General features: G+C 43.9%; 1 protein-coding gene across 2 annotated transcripts in view; it reads left to right on the top strand.

The window, feature by feature from the left end:
• Positions 1-15,006, top strand: part of LOC139054642 (nose resistant to fluoxetine protein 6-like) — a 50,869-nt gene extending 35,863 nt beyond the window's left edge. For both annotated transcript variants that reach the window (XM_070531997.1, XM_070531998.1), the window contains exons 10-15: positions 2,505-2,587; positions 3,403-3,525; positions 5,190-5,310; positions 8,172-8,361; positions 10,721-10,863; positions 13,148-15,006. In XM_070531997.1, coding sequence (XP_070388098.1) covers positions 2,505-2,587; positions 3,403-3,525; positions 5,190-5,310; positions 8,172-8,361; positions 10,721-10,863; positions 13,148-13,444 — 957 coding nt within the window. In that variant the 3' untranslated portion in view covers positions 13,445-15,006. The remainder of the gene's footprint in view (positions 1-2,504; positions 2,588-3,402; positions 3,526-5,189; positions 5,311-8,171; positions 8,362-10,720; positions 10,864-13,147) is intronic.
• Positions 15,007-16,014: the final 1,008 nt, after the last annotated feature.

Below are 16,014 nucleotides of genomic sequence, written 5' to 3' on the forward strand. Positions count from 1 at the left end.
ATTTCATTTTTTACAATGCACAAAAAGATGTCGAAGTCGTTGCAGTCGATGTCGATGTCGAAGTTCGTTGCAGACAATATCAAATAACTTCCTATGCAGATACTTCTACAACTTTGCGTGAAAATTCACTATTGCAGTAGGCTCCCCTTATAATAATAGGTAATAAGACGCATTAGAAAAATATCTTCTTCGTGTTCATGATTGTTGCCAGCCACATGATGCTGGTCTTGTGTGACCGCAACGTACGAACCTTCTTTCCTTCTTTTTCTCCTTGTTCTTGTTCTTCTTCTTCTTCTTCTTCTTCTTATTATTATTATTATTATTACTACTACTACTACTACTACTACTACTACTACTACTACTACTACTACTACTACTACTACTACTACTACTACTACAAGAGCTTGGAAATTGGATCATGAAGGGCCGTATCACGTCAAACTAATCCATTCTGATTTCATTCTAATCTTTCGGCAAATGTAGATAAGCGCCGACGCAAGCATCAGGCGGTGACCCTCGGCATTGTTTGAACAGCCCAATCAAACGTTCTCCTCGTTTATGGCAGGTCACTTTTGTTTGCTCTCAAAGAGACTATAATTGCCTATCATTGACATGTTCCTCTTATCTAATTAGCTGAAATGAGGCCATGAGCATGTGAAAGGGGAGAATCTTTCTGCGGGGCAGAGCTAGCGCAGTGAAAGCAGATAACCGTATGAGGAGGGTGGTGATGGCGTCGGCGATTGGCCCGCTTCCCCTGACATTAAGTATTTATATACTGCTTAATTAGTTAATTAACTAAATAAAATCACGCAAAATTTTCAATATTCACGTTTGGGCAAAGTGTGTTTCGTTGCGTTGTAGAGGGGATTTAGAGCGCTGCAATGCGGTAGCGCGTGAGCGCAGTCACGTAGATTTATTTCTCATTTCACGGGCTTTCTTTAAACGCCAAAAAAGGTTACCACGCGGCATGTACATTGCCACAAAAAATTGGATGGTTCGTTTCGTAACTTCCTATACAATGCAACGAAACGCGCTTGCTCCGAAATTGAACATTCAAGATATTGAATATTTGAGCGCAGTTAGTTAACTAATTAGGCGGAATAAAAAAATATTTTGAAAAGCGCCACATGACCGCAAACCATATGTCGTTGGTTTCACCGAGCTGCGGTTAACCACTTCTTTACAATACTTGACTCAAATTACGTGAAACACCCTCTTTATCATTTGTAACACCCCCGTCATCAAGGTCCCAAACCCCACGAGCCCCCACCCACCATTTAGACTAATAGAACAATGCTGCTTTGACACTTGTTGCACTAGTGAACGAGAGAAGCCTCAAGCTGTAGCTGACAATTCGATAAAGGGAATTTGCCTTCGTCAGGGCCTTCGCAGAACTCACGAAAGATGCACTCGCATTCTGAGAGGTCCGCTCAGCCCGTAGTAAGCATCATCGCAAGCACAGAATGAGTCAATGACCACCTCGTCGCGAAAGGTATATGAAATTCCAAATTGCGCAAGCACACCAGAGCGTAAAAGTTCAAGCACTAATGGACGCGCCACGAAATTTTATATTTATTTATTTATTTATTTATTTATTTATTTATTTATTTATTTATTTATTTATTTATTTATTTATTAGCAAACTGCGTCTGTGGTCTGAAGAAAATTTGGTTTTGTGTTAGACTATCTATATAGAGATTTTTTTTTAATTTTTGGTGATGTGTTCTCCAAACTATTGCTCGCGACTACATATTTCGTACATTGCCATACATCGTCTCCTGCTGGAGAGCGGACGATGACATTGCCGGAACGACTCGATATAGGTATACGTGTGCAGATGTTTGCGTAACAGTTATCAGCTGGGTGAGTGAGTGAGTGTAAACTTTATTGAATATAAAAAAAATAAGGCACGATGGTTGGGGCCCCTATTCCAGGGCCCCACTAGCACGCGAGCGGCTCGCTGGGCTTGGTCCAGAAGAGCCAATTGGCTCTCCCGACCCTCATCCGCAAGCCACGCCTCCCACTGCCTATTCCTCATTAGTGGATGTTGGTGTAATATGCGGCTGTCTATGTACAGAGGCCTCCTGGGGCACTCCCATGGAACGTGTTTTAGTCTGGGTTTGTCTGTGCACCACGGGCACTCGTCAGTGAACCTCGTGGGGTGTATTCTGTGTAGGTGGTGCAGGTTGGGGTATGCATTCGTCTGAATACGACGCCAGTCCCTCTCCTGTTGGCTGTTCAAATCGGAGTGACGATGTACAAAACGTCTCTGCTCCTGCCATTGCTGTAGGAGAAGGACACGAGTCTTCGTTCGAATTTTCTCGCATGCACACCGACAGCGTTCCATAGAAGTGTTCTGCGGAATTCGTCCCCTTCGTTTTCTTCTAACAACGCACACGTATCTTAAACGCACCACGGCCAGCAGCTTTGGCCTGTGTACCTGTAAGCTTTCCTTATTATTTAAAAAAATAATGTTGAAACGACGTTTTCTTTTTTCTTTGCAGCCTGTGTTGGGTCATCTATGGTATCTGTCCCTGGACTTCCAATTCTTCCTCGTTAGCTTGCCAGTGCTCATCCTATTGAAAAGGCAAGTAAAGAGCCACTTAAGGTGCATACATTAATGCAATTCCATAATCGAAGCACCTTTCTATATAGTGTCCTAATTTCGCGACTTCGGCGTTATGGGATCCTTTTTTTTTTTCGCAGCGTCTGTGTGGTTCGTGGTACACTTCTGAACCCGATATTTTGCAGCATGTTACAGCATTGACGCAATCATTTAATTTTAGTTACAGCCCGTGTTTATGCATCGCCATTGACCGTCGCGAAACGGTGCGCAATGGACAGTTGCATTCAGAGCTTAGAAGCAAGTGAGTGCCGGAGCCAGTGGCGAATAAAGCGTACACTCACCCACATTAATATTGTTCACCGATTGGTGCGTTATAGGTCCTGGTTGGCTACACGCTGTCCTTAACAACTGGCTGTGTGGAGGCCATTGGTATATGGCGCTGATATCCCGTATTAACACATTTTAACAGATGCGCCAGCGGCGTGAAACAAAGACGAGGACACGAGTGACTGGAAGCACACATACAGCAGAGGCGCATGGGCGCCAACCACCAGCTGTTTTTATTATACCCTGTTCCGTCACATGTTTGAAGTCTCACAACGTAACAACCACTCTAACCTTATCCGAACGCGCAAGACACTCTCCTAGCAAATTGCCGCAGTTTTGGAAAGAATACAGCTACTAAGATAAGTGGAGCTTACAATGTAGTACTTTCGCCAGAAAATCTACTGCAGGCAAAGCAAAAAGGCATTCAAGACCTGCTGTGGTTTTCTACGGCGGCTGCTGCACATGCGCGAAAATAAACAAGTTGAATAACATTTTTTTAAATGCTACAGCCGCCCAAGGTTTGCCGTGGCTGCCTTTGGCCTGCTGTCCCTCATAACCTGTTCCGTGGCAACGTGGCAGGTTGCTGGAAACGAAATGACACCGTTCATCCTACCAGTGACCGAGTCACTAACGTGAGTGACTTCAACTAATTCAACTACTTTGTTCTATAACGATGACGCGATCAAGAAAAAAGGGGAAAGGGGGTGGGGGCCGATCAGTATGTGACCGCTATAACGTCACTCTGCCAATGTGGCACAAACCATACAAGCTTGCAAATCACCGCATCTTTTGCATGGACTTTGCCTCAGTTGTCACATTAAATATTTGGTGGGAATGACGCAAGAGCACAGCTAATTACAGGTACCAGCTGTTATTTCACCCTCTAGGGAAGGGGGGGACGGGGGTCAGACCTTTGGCCTACTGGTTGCGATTCTGAAATCCACCGATAGGTGACTTTCAGCAGGGCCTATACAGATGCGGCACACCACCCACGTCATGGCTTCCTCGTTCTTCTTTCCATTCCTTGACACCTTTATGCGCCATTGTACTCATGAAAGGAAGCTAATCTAAATAGCCGCAGTCATCTGAAGTGAAATTCCTTTCTCCCTTTAAAGCCAATTACATTATATATGAGAACTGCCGTGCAAAACTTCAGTGACCAAATTGTCGACATTCTCCGCTTGATACGAGCTATCATTGGCTATTAATTTTCGCTAATGATAAGTTTGCTGGCACGACTGGCTGGCACTTGTTCTTCGATCCGTTGTAACTTATGAACTATATTTTGTGAATACGAGCAATGAACTTCATAACACACACATCACACACACGCGCGCGCACACACACGCGCGCACACACACGAACGAGCACATGTACACACAAAAACGCAGCTTAATTTGGAAGGCCTTCATGCATTGATTTTTCAAAACCTTTCAGCTTCAAATAGAACTCTTGAAAACACGCTCCGTACATGATGTCATAAAACAAGTGCAAGAGCTCTGTTTGAACATAATAAAAGTCGATGCTCGGGTCGATGCTAGAGTCGATGTTCGATGCTCGAGGGCAAAGTGAAAGAAAAAGCGAAAAAGAAAACGGCGGAGGAAGGCACAAGTGGTTCTTGTAGGTGGTGGTGCTCTTGCTTACTTGTAATATAGAAAGGGTTCGCGTACCTAGGAAAGGGAAAGAAAATGAAAGAGGAAATAAAGCTGGCCAGGTAAGCTAGCGGCATAAGTCCAGGAGGCTCCTGGTACAGGGGTTGGAACTGATACATGTCAGGTAGGCTTCTGGGGTCCAGTGCTCGTTTCCCTGCCTACGAAAAAGAGCGCAGGTGGTCCGCCCGCATTTGCCAACATGGCCAGATGAATTGGTGCACATCCACTTGGTCCGCTTGGCCTGATCAATGTATACATGTTTGAGGGATTCGGCTTCGGGCTCCTCTCCAGAATGGAAGGAAATCCGGAGTGACAGCGCATCCAGTGCGGATGCACCACAGCAGTACTTTCTCAAGCCGGCACAAACCAGGGGGCACCCCGATGGTGTAAGGCGGTATCAAGGCTAGCGTGTTTGCCCGGATTCTAGTCCTCACGCTCATAAATGTTGCTCATTGGAAGAACATGACCTTGCAAATACTCAGACTGAGGGCGGCGTGCTTAGACGCGTAATAGGTGACTATGTGGCCTTGGGCAGAACCATGACTTTGAACCCTGTCAGTTACGGCTGTGCCCTGGAAGTAGTTTCGGAGTGCGTGAACTTACTGAACGACTACCTCATTGTGCTGTTTGTTTTCTCAAAACAGAACTTTCTTGAAGACTGGCTACCACTACTACTTCTATCCGTTCTACCACGCTGTGTGCTACTTCGCAGGCTGCATGACGTTTTTCTTCGTCGCAGAGCTTAGGCAGAAAAAGATGTCTAAGGTGAGTACATATTCGCGGCTTATTGGTTTGTCATATAATGTACATTTGCGTGTGATGTACCGCTGCAAAAGTATTTCACTTCTTAAACTGCGGGCACTCTGATCGCCAGCCTGCATAGATCAAGTGAGATATGAGAGTTATAATAATAATGCAGATTCCACTATCAAGTGGCTTATCTATGATGCAAGGCCTGTAACTAGAATTTCCGGTTGCATTTTTCATTCATTACAAGAATTAACACAAGCGTCATTCATATCGCGTCGCCTTGATCATGCGTATAATGCATTTATTCCTCCCTGCAAAACAGCAGCTTTCTCAAGTTCATTTCATCGTAAATCTTGCAATGACTGGAATAAGCACGCATACAGCATTATGAATATTGCTGATGTGTGCCATTTTAAACATATAAATAATCTCATTGCACCTGAATAACTTAACAAGGTAATCTTATGAGGAAACAGATTAGTCATTTTTTTTGCTAACAGTAGTCAAAACTTCCTGCTGTGTTGCACATTTATTAATGCATTAGCATTTTCAAAGTATACTTCATGCACTTTCCGAGGGCTATAGGTATCTATGTATGTTTGTATCTAACCGTTTTCCCGCCTGCCTGTGTCACTGGGGTAGTCCGTGCTCGAATGGATAGCACCTCGAGCTGCTGTGCTGATTGAACAGGGTTCGATAACAACTATCGGACCAACTTGGGTCACTGAGTATGTGATGATGTGTACATACGTGCCGTAGGCGCGGACTACGGAGGAGCTCCAGGGCCCGAACACCTTCCGGAGTTTTCCAGGGGGGGAGGGTGTTGCAGATCGCCCCTCGGCGATGCCGAAGCCTACCCCACCCCTGCCACCTAACGTGTCATTATACCCGAGTTTTGTCACCCACATCATATTAACTTCCTTTTCCCTTGCCTCGACCTTCTGACTCAAAATTTTATTGTAGCTAATCGCTTACTTCAGCATTGTTAGCGGAAATGCACGGATATTAATTCATACTTTGCTTTATTTCTGCAAATCCTGACAATAGGAGGACAAGCTCACTAGAAGTACCAGCGGCGGCTGCCTCATCCGTATTTTCTCACTTCAAGGTTGTTTTAAATTTCCACTGTAAACACCATGCACCTATACAATATATTTAGATATATACACAGGACAAAGTACATTATATTTTTAAAGAGAAGGAGGTAGCCCATTATATTTCTAATGGTATGGATAGCTTATGCCTAGAGAATGAATATGTTGCTGTATGTTCACTTCGTTTCAAGATGCTTTGCGTGTTTTTTGGACCCTGAGAAACCCTGTATGCTTGAGTGACCCCTTCGGCAGAGTCAAGCGCGAGAGAGGAGCCCGGTTGCCGCATGACGCGTTTCTCAGCCTTCACGCGCACTGTTGCGCCATGCATTTCGGCCTCCACGCGCAGGCTTGATGGCGGGGCACCGGGTGTCCTTAGGGAAGGGCGAAAATGAAATCCCACTGCAGTACGCTCCTCATACATAGCTCGTTTCGACGGTGGCAATATGTCCTGTCACTATGTTGATTCAATGCTAAACGCATTACCGTCGACAGTCATGGTGAGATAGATCTCGACGAATCTTGTTATTCAGTTTATTTTGATGTCTTATACACTGTGATTTCTAACAGAAAACCTTTTATGATGATTTGTGTATATTTATATTATTGAACGGCTAACGTGCGAGCCACTCTGTGTAATGCTGAATGGCCCTAAGGGTAATATGATTGAACGAATGAATGAATGAAGGACACATTCATAGATATAAAATTATTTCCAAATTTCCACAGTGCATGCGATGATACTCACGAGCAACGGCTATGCTTTATTCTGAGCCAGGGAAGCATCAGGGCCCCTTTTCGTAAAAGGCTTGTAAGTTAGAAATGTTGGTAAGAAAAATTCCAGTCAAGCCTGGTGCTGCAGATGTCGCTAGCGAATGCGACTGGCCAGAGCCTTTGCGAACGAAAAGTTTTGTGAATTCGGCCCCAGAACTACTTGCTAGCGATAATCGGCAACCTACACTGCTTTTTTTATTGAAGTGGCGTTTTGTATTATTCTACGATTCTTTTTTCAAATACCATTCTTTAAGCATAACTTCGTTTGCCCTAGGCCGCTACACCATGACACTTTATGTAATGTACAATTAAAACTTACGTTCTTCCTCTTGTAAGCTCTGTGGAAGCTTGGCGTTGAGTAAAACCTCGTGAAAACTAAGCGCAGTCATTGGTTTTTGTTTTCTTGCTGTGTGCGTGCCGGCGTGCGTTTCTGCAACCTATCAGACAAGAGAAGTGGGACGATGCATATTTCTGAACAACTGGGGCCTGTATTCACGCTAACTATTTTGCGTAGGAGCCTTGCGACTGTGTTTGGTCATCGCTATAGAGAGCAAGGGCCTCAACCTCTATTGAGGGTTTCGGGTGGCCGAACGCCGTACAATCTATAGTCGGATACAACTTTAGAAAAAAGGGGGCGTTTACTCCTCCGAGGCGAACGCACACAAGCATCCACCAATGGGCGCGCACTCTGGACCGACGTCATGCGCCGGACGGCCTGTGACTTCGCCGCTTCGGTCATCTGGGCGGGGCCTCCCCTTTTTTCTAAAGTTGTATCCGACTATAGAAGCGTTGTTACTTCAGATAAGTTTTATCATTGCAGGTATTGGGCTTGTATTGACAAAGCTGTTCGTACGCAAGAGAGGTTCGTACAAACGCGTCTTCGCCAATCGCGACCACAAACTCATTATTATAGCCGCAGTGTTCAACCTATGACAAAAGAGTAATAACGAACTCTCCTGTGAATTCGACTCAGGTTCGTCACCTTCAATTTACACGGAACCGCATTCTTAGGCTTTCCAGGCAGCAGCCTGGTGCGCTGCCATCGCCTGCGGCTTGTGCTGCATCTTTATGAAGGTGCCTTGGTACCGGGCAAAGGACCCCACCACTGAGTCCGGAAAGTTATCCATAGCGTTCTTCGACCGCATACTGTGGTCCTTATGCTGGGCTTGGATCACCTTCGCTTGCGCCACTGGGAGAGGAGGTAAGCGCCATTGTTTGCAACCCTTTGTGCGAGGCGCCTATGCTGCCGTCATTTCATCATTTAGAAAGGTCATCCACGCCAAATCAATCAGCCTTTTTTTTTCAGACCACCACAGACATAGTTGAAAAAATTTCTACGTGTTTGCTGAAGTTCAACACTCATTCTACTCGTTTCTTCCCAAAAATGTTCTAGGGTTTTTGCCAAAAACTTATAGTTCGTACCCAGCTGAGTCGGAACGCATCAATCAACATTTTTTTTTTCAAAAACACATTGTATGATCCAGCCATTCAAATGGTGTATATAGCAAGACAATGAAGTCATGTGACTGACAAAATAAGCAATATATCAAATGCTTGAATACTTAGGGTGCCCTTGGCACCGGAAAAAGCCGGTGAAATTGCAAAGTGCGCATTTTTTTTTCTTGGAACGCGGCAAAATCCAGAAGCCACACATTAAATATACTAGAATGGTAGCCTGGTTGACATACTATAGCGGAAAAATATTTGAAGCTTTGAAGGTTCAGCCGATCGCCTGAAAAATAAATGTGAAATTTAATTCTTTTTCGAAAAGCTTCGTGGTCAAGGTCAAAAAAAGAAAGTAGCTTTGGTGGTTGACTTAACATTATATGTGATATATCATTAGTATAGCTCCACATGTCTGCTATTCATGTAAGACGATATATATATATATATATATATATATATATATATATATATATATATATATATATATATATATATATATATATATATATATATATATATATATATATATTATGGCAAAGAAGTCCGACACGACTGTGGACGACACGAAGGCCGCCTACAAGAAGACCCAACAGCGCAGGCGTAGCCAGTCACACAGGAACAGCATCGAGCCCGAGTCCCACTTCAGCAGCGCTGGCGATCAGGCTGCGGAGCTCTGCACGGCGCACTTCCTCTTTCTTACATTATAAGATATATATATATATATATATGGGGTGTCCCACCTAAATTTAGCCAGAGATTAAATATATGAAAATGTCACGTAGCTGGACAGAACCAAGGTAATGCTTGCTGTCGGTTGGGGATACTCAAACAGTTTCTTTTTTCATTCCGCCTAGTTAGATAATTAGGCTTTATTAATTAATCACCTTCTCAAATACTATAGTTAGGTGAAAAGTGTCAATGAGAAAATTGTAGAGCCGAAATGTAAATGCCGTCCGTGGAGATATAAAATGTCTTATTGTTCCGCCTAGTCTTAGCACGACACCGTTGTTGAGCATTACGATTTTGCACTCTTCAACGCTCATCGCATTCACGCTGCTCTTCGGGAGTCTTAGCGTTGCGGGGTCTACCCATAGCGGCCTTGCAATGAACTGAATGAGTTGCTAGGCAGGTGTTTCTTTTATATACGAAGTTTTGCGACGCCACTCAGTTATTCGTATGCTGCTCGTGCTCCTTTCGCACCGGAGCAGCTTATGCAACCGTAATATTTACCGGGAAACACACGCGGGGTGAAGTAACGTGCCTCGCATTGTTCACAGGCGCCTTGTCATCCATCATGCGGTTTTGACGTTTGGTTTACGCTCTTCTTTATTGAAATGAATACTGAGCTCTGTGTTGTGTGCCTGATTCCAAATGAGATATGCACTTCTTTTCGGTTGGTTTTTTTCTTTTTTTCTTTTTTTTTGCGGACGGACACGAAAAATTACGTCCAATTAGAGGTCAACAGCTTCGCTGTAAAACTCCCGATACAGCTTTCTGTTCCTCAATACGTGCTACATAAAAATTTTTTCCGAGCGTGAAGGAAGCGCACGAATACACGCAAAGTGCCTCGAGCGGTCAGTCACGCGGCAATTTTGTGTGCATTTCCGGACTTCTTTCTCGCCCGGAAAAACACTCTTATGTAGCACGTATTGAGCAACAGAAAGCTGTATCGGGAGTTTTTCATGTCGCTCTACAATTTTCTCATTGACACTTTTCACCTAACTATAGTATTTGAGAAGCTGATTAATTAATGAAGCCTAATTATCTAACTAGGCGGAATGAAAAAAGAAACTGTTTGAGTATCCCCAACCGACAGCAAGCATTACCTTGCTTCTGTCCAGCTACGTGACATTTTCATATATTTAATCTCTGGCTAAATTTAGGTAAACGGCCTTTCGTGCCGTTTTATTGTTCCTAATGTTGAACCAATTAGCCAAAGCTTTTATGCTGCCGAAAGAAAAAACACCTGAGTATATATAACTAAAATTTCGAGCGCTTTTTGCAACTGAAGCGAGCACTTGAACAGCTGGAAAACATTCCAGCATTTTTTATTCTTCATTCAGGTGCACAGAACAAGTGGATCACAGATTTTTATTTTTATTTTTGTTATGCAGGTTTTGTGAGCACGTTCCTTTCGTGGAGTGCCTTCACACCCCTCAGCCGGCTGACCTTCGGCGTGTACATCATCCACCTGCCCTTCCTGCAACTTTCGCTGCACATCGCTCGGGAGCGGTTGTTCTTTTCGCATTTCTTCGTGGTAAGTTTTAGAGCCGTCAATTTACATACTGGTTGAATCTACATATTTGCGCGTAATGTACGAGCCACAAGGTTGTTAGGCTGTAACACAGCAGCCTGATGACCAGGAATGCCACTTCTAAAGTTGGCGCCACCAACATGTCAATTGTGATCAAACACTTTTGGCGTAAACAGTTTGGTCTAGGGGTCGCTTGCTAAAACCGCCTGTAACGAAACCTTGTTATACTATTATCGTTTATATCTTTGAAACCGTACTATGCGCGCGCCTTACTTTGGTGCCGTTTTGTAGAGCAAAGCAGCCATTACCCGTTCTTGAATGTGCCGCGTGCAGAGACGGAGCCGTTGTCGCGCAACGCATGACGCAACCAGAGCTCAATTTAGCCTCTCGCGACGCTTTTAGGGAGAGGTATCTCGGCAGCACGTTTGACGATCAGGGCGTGAGTGGTTGCGTTTGAAAAAGCTCACTCAATCACGGTAGGTATACTCCATCAAACTCAAGCATGTGCTCATCAGAAGTCATAAGGCCTACAAGTGTAAAATTTATTGCAGAAATTTGATGGTTGCTCGGGTTCGGCGTCCCCGTGTTCGACACGTAGGGTTCATAAACGGTGTAGAGAGACACGGACAGCAAGACAGAGAGATGCCAATTGGCGCCCACCGCCTTTGACCATGGTGGGCCCTATACGAATAGAGAGCGAGCACGATTGCAAAATTAGACACTGAGAGTGGGCGATGTGGACTTGGTTGATCAGCACGCAACAGCGCAGCGAAAACAAGGACGCAGGAAGAAGCAGAACACAGACGCAAGCGCTTTTGTCCGTATTCCGTTTCCTAAATTGAAAATTAAGTGGTGGGATTTTAAGTGCGAAAACCATGATATGATTAGGAGGCAAGCGGTAGCGGAGGACTCCAGATTACTTTCGGCCACCTAGAGTTCTTTAACGTGCACCCAGTACACGACTTCTTTGCATTTAGCCCCCAACGCAATGCGGTCGCCGAAGTCGGGATTTGATTCCGTGCCCTCGAGCTGAACAGCGCCACCCCAAAGCGACTACGCCACCACGGCGGGTGTAGTGTTCCTTTCTTTGTCCTTGTTTTCGCTGTGCTACACTACATGTCATGCCAGTATAAAACCGTAGGATACCCACTACCTGTATCATAATTTAAGCTGTAAGCTTCCTCTTGCGTGACAAAATGTGATGCTCCTTACTTTGGTATTCTTGGACAGAGAAAAAAAGTCATAACTCAATCATGGATGTGGCTCCGTACATCACGCAATCGAAGCTAAATATAGCCTCGCGCGCTGGATTCAGAAGGTCATAGCTCGGCAGTACGTTTGTCCATCCGAGCAGGCGTGATCGCGTTTGAGAGAGTTCGCTAGCCAGAGTAAGCTATATAATCAAACTCAATTAAACTAGCGCTTATCAGGAGTGATAACCTATGAGTGAGTTATTTATTGCGATATGTAATTGGAAATATGGCCAACTGTTGTGTCGGCGTATTTTCTGCACACAATAGACCGATCAATGAGGAAAGGATGATAACATGAGATGATATAAAGGAACAAACAAAGAATGGTACGGATAAAGTACATTTTTTTAAACATGCTTAGCAACAACACCCAATATAAGAAAGCAGCACACAAATCAGTGTATAACCAACACAAAGTTCTGCGACAGAACAATAACACACAAAGGACGTACAAAGTGTTAATACATTGATACAATGCCTCTTTCAGTAAAGAGTGTTAATAAAGCTTTCAGAGCTGAGCGATGTAATGATGTCTTATCCCATGGCCCAAGCAACTTTTCTAAGCTGAAAGGACGATTATCAAATGTCACCAACGTTGCTTTCAAATGATATCATTGCTGTTCAAACTTAGGGCAGCTTAATAGAACGTGTTTGCTGCATTGTAAGTGTGAACATTGACGGGAAACATGTTGGTAACATTCATGTGAATGCATTGCTGTCGGAAGACTCCTCTCGGGAACTATTTACCATAATGGTCATGATTTTGAACCACTCTTCCAACTTACGTTTCGAGTTTCATAAACCGGAAAGACAATCCTTACTGTGTTGTTACAACAGCTCTTGGTGGCAGTGCTTCCTGTCCTCAATGTCAAGGTGTATCTAGCTTCTACAGTTTTGAAAAGAAGTTGTCAAAGGGATTCCCTTACATTACTTTTTTCACGTGCTTATATAGCCAGCTATGTTGTCTGCCCTACCCCAAGGTAACAGAAGAACAAAACTAACATAAAGAGTCTTCGTCCTTGCATTCCTTGCAGGTGTCCTTCTTCTTCAATCTGCTCGTTTGGAGCTACCTGCTCAGTTACCTGCTATTTATATTTTGCGAGGCACCGACAGGCAAGCTGGACAAGCTTATCTTCGAGCGTCGACGGAAGAAGGTGGATAAGGAAGAAGGAAATGAGCTGCCAAAAGTCAGCGCAGCACAGGACAAACTGTCGTCCGTCATCACAAGTCTCACAGATACCAAATTTGCACTACCCGCTCAAAACAACAGTAGCAAGGAGGAATTTAATGAAATTCATTATAAAAATGGCAACGTGAGCTGCCAGCTATAGCAATACTTATAGTTAGTGGCATGGTTATTGTGGTGTCAGACAAGGGGTGTAGACTTAAAGATGTAAGGCAAAAGAAAGAATCACGAAAAGATGGGTAAATAGAACCTTAATCCAAAGTAGAAGCATCATACAGATGAAGGCAAGAGTGAGCCGAACTTTACATTTTCTTTTGTTTCTTATCACCAAGATATCAACTAAATGTGCCATGCAAAAACACTAATAAAATCTTAATAATATATGCATCTCAGAAGCCTCCTTTTTCAGAAGGCCTCTACATCGTTCATAGTGGGAGAATAATGAAATTGTATTCAAGGAATTGCTAAAAAACTGCTTATATCTTTCGTTTGACCCGACTCACATTAATTTTGAATTGTCACCTTTCATAGATGACGTGCAGAACACAAATTGTGTGGTACCTATGCATGGTCTTCCACTGACAACCTGCTACTTTTCGAATGAAGTTTCGTGCAGTCCTTCGAGATAGTGCATTATACTCCCGAACAGCTTTCTATGGCAATGAAACTAAAAATACAGGGGCAGAGCTTTTGTAGATGTGTTACTGCGCCAAGTATTGCGGCTTTGTTTGGCAGCTCTTTCGGTTTCTTCGAACAGGTACTGGTGAATCAGCGTAGCAGCCACGTGCTACGGTTTCGCATTTGTCCAAATGGTAAAGGGAAAAACCGAAAAATGAGTCAGTTAACACTGGGTGGTGTATTTCGTCTTGTTTTGCTTTCGTAGCTAAAGTGTTTATTTTCTATTCGCCTGCTTAAAGTGAATGAGACTGTTGGACTTTTCTTAAGGAGTGCTCTCCCTTGCGCGCGCTTTGCCTCCGTAGTCCTGCCTTCATTGCCACAGAAGGGGGTCCGCGACTATGGTATACATAAGATTTTAACGTTTCCTTCGAGCATATTGGCTTTACTACAGCCGTCTTCTACATTTGTATAGGAGGGAATGCGGGTGCCGAGGCAGGCCTTCTTGGTATGCATCAACAAAGCACATTTTCTTCACAACATGTACTTGTGCTTGCTGAAGCTGTATTATTTTCTGTTAAACACAAAGAACTCCAACATATATATTGTGAGCTCAGGACCGTGGCTTCAGAGCCAATGGCCAGCTGAGGCTCTCAGAGACGACACAGGGCTCAAGAGCCATCCAAGAGACAACCTTTACTGCCCGAAGCCCCAGGCCTACTGAACCGCTTCCTGGTCGCCGTTCCTGGCGCTCTTGCCCCAGGCTGGCTGCGAGTGGCACGGGCGCCGGAGCCAGGCCCAGATGGTGGAGATGGCGGCACAGCGGCGCAGCCATGCAGCCCGCCGTCCCCATAATATCAAAGGCTCTCTTGTCTGTATATTTATATGCACATTTTCATGAAAACCTCATAAATACTGATTCATGCATGCTACTCTGAAAATAAAATGTTTAATACTCAATGTAAACTCAGAATAGATTCTCCTTTGAAGCTATTTCTTCTTCATCAATCTTGTGAATGGCATCTTTCTTTTGAATTTATGTATGAGGTCAACGACATGCCTCTTTGCTTCATTACTGCACTATATTTACAGCGAAAGCAGTAAATAAAACTGAACTTCCTTCACTTTACATTTCTCGGTTCATCTTTATAAATATGAAGGATGCAAAGGTAAAAGCAGCAGAGATGCAGCAGAAGCACCCTTGAAGGTTGCACATAGCCAGCCAGTCCTGTGCAAAAAGCAATATAGAAGTGCACGAATTCACATATCAATACACGAAAAGGCCTTTCAGAAATGCTTAAGCCGCAAGTCTGCATAGTAGGATTAGAAAAAATCGCCCATGCACATGGTTAAGTCCTGCCAGAAGAAACATAAAAAATGGAGCACGTGTAAAATTAACAAAAATACGGTGAGAACTCTAAGTCGAACCTCATTAAAACAATGTCACATCCGACACGTTAGACACCTTCATTATATATGATAGTCATTATAAGCACGCCTACCGAGATCGGCTGGAAATATAATGCACATTAGCCAAGGCTAGAAAAGCTGCTCGGCATAACGTTCTGCAAAAGAAGGCAAAAGTCGTACTAACGCCATCACTACTCGCCACAACAGACCAGGCCAACGACTCCAATCGTTCACATCAGCTGATAACAATACTTTCAAAAACATTTCTTCAAAAAGTTCACTTCGGTCGGTTCTGTTATCAGTGTTTCTAACTGCTTTGGTTCAAGTCGGAAATGTTACCTGTACGAGTACACCATAGCCAGCTTCTTGAAGCGGTATTCAAAGAAGAAGCCATCAGCACGTCTGTACTTTGCTCCAGAGAGAGAGAGAAAGGCAAAGGAAAGAAAGGGAGGTTAACCAGAGATTATCTCCAGTTGTTTACCCTGTACCGGGGGAGAGGCAAAGGGCTGCGATAGGTGAGAGACAGAAAAATAATTTTAGAAAAATATAAAAAAAACTTACACCCACACACCTACACACGATACACACGAACTGTTTTTGTGGCCACTGTCACGCAGTCTGCGAAGGCTTTCCTAGTGTTACGCAATTGTATCGTTGATGAAACATGTGACGTTTTTAGCTTGCTGGTAC

The sequence above is a fragment of the Dermacentor albipictus genome, chromosome 1, assembly GCF_038994185.2.
Source record: "Dermacentor albipictus isolate Rhodes 1998 colony chromosome 1, USDA_Dalb.pri_finalv2, whole genome shotgun sequence".
Taxonomy (NCBI): domain Eukaryota; kingdom Metazoa; phylum Arthropoda; class Arachnida; order Ixodida; family Ixodidae; genus Dermacentor; species Dermacentor albipictus.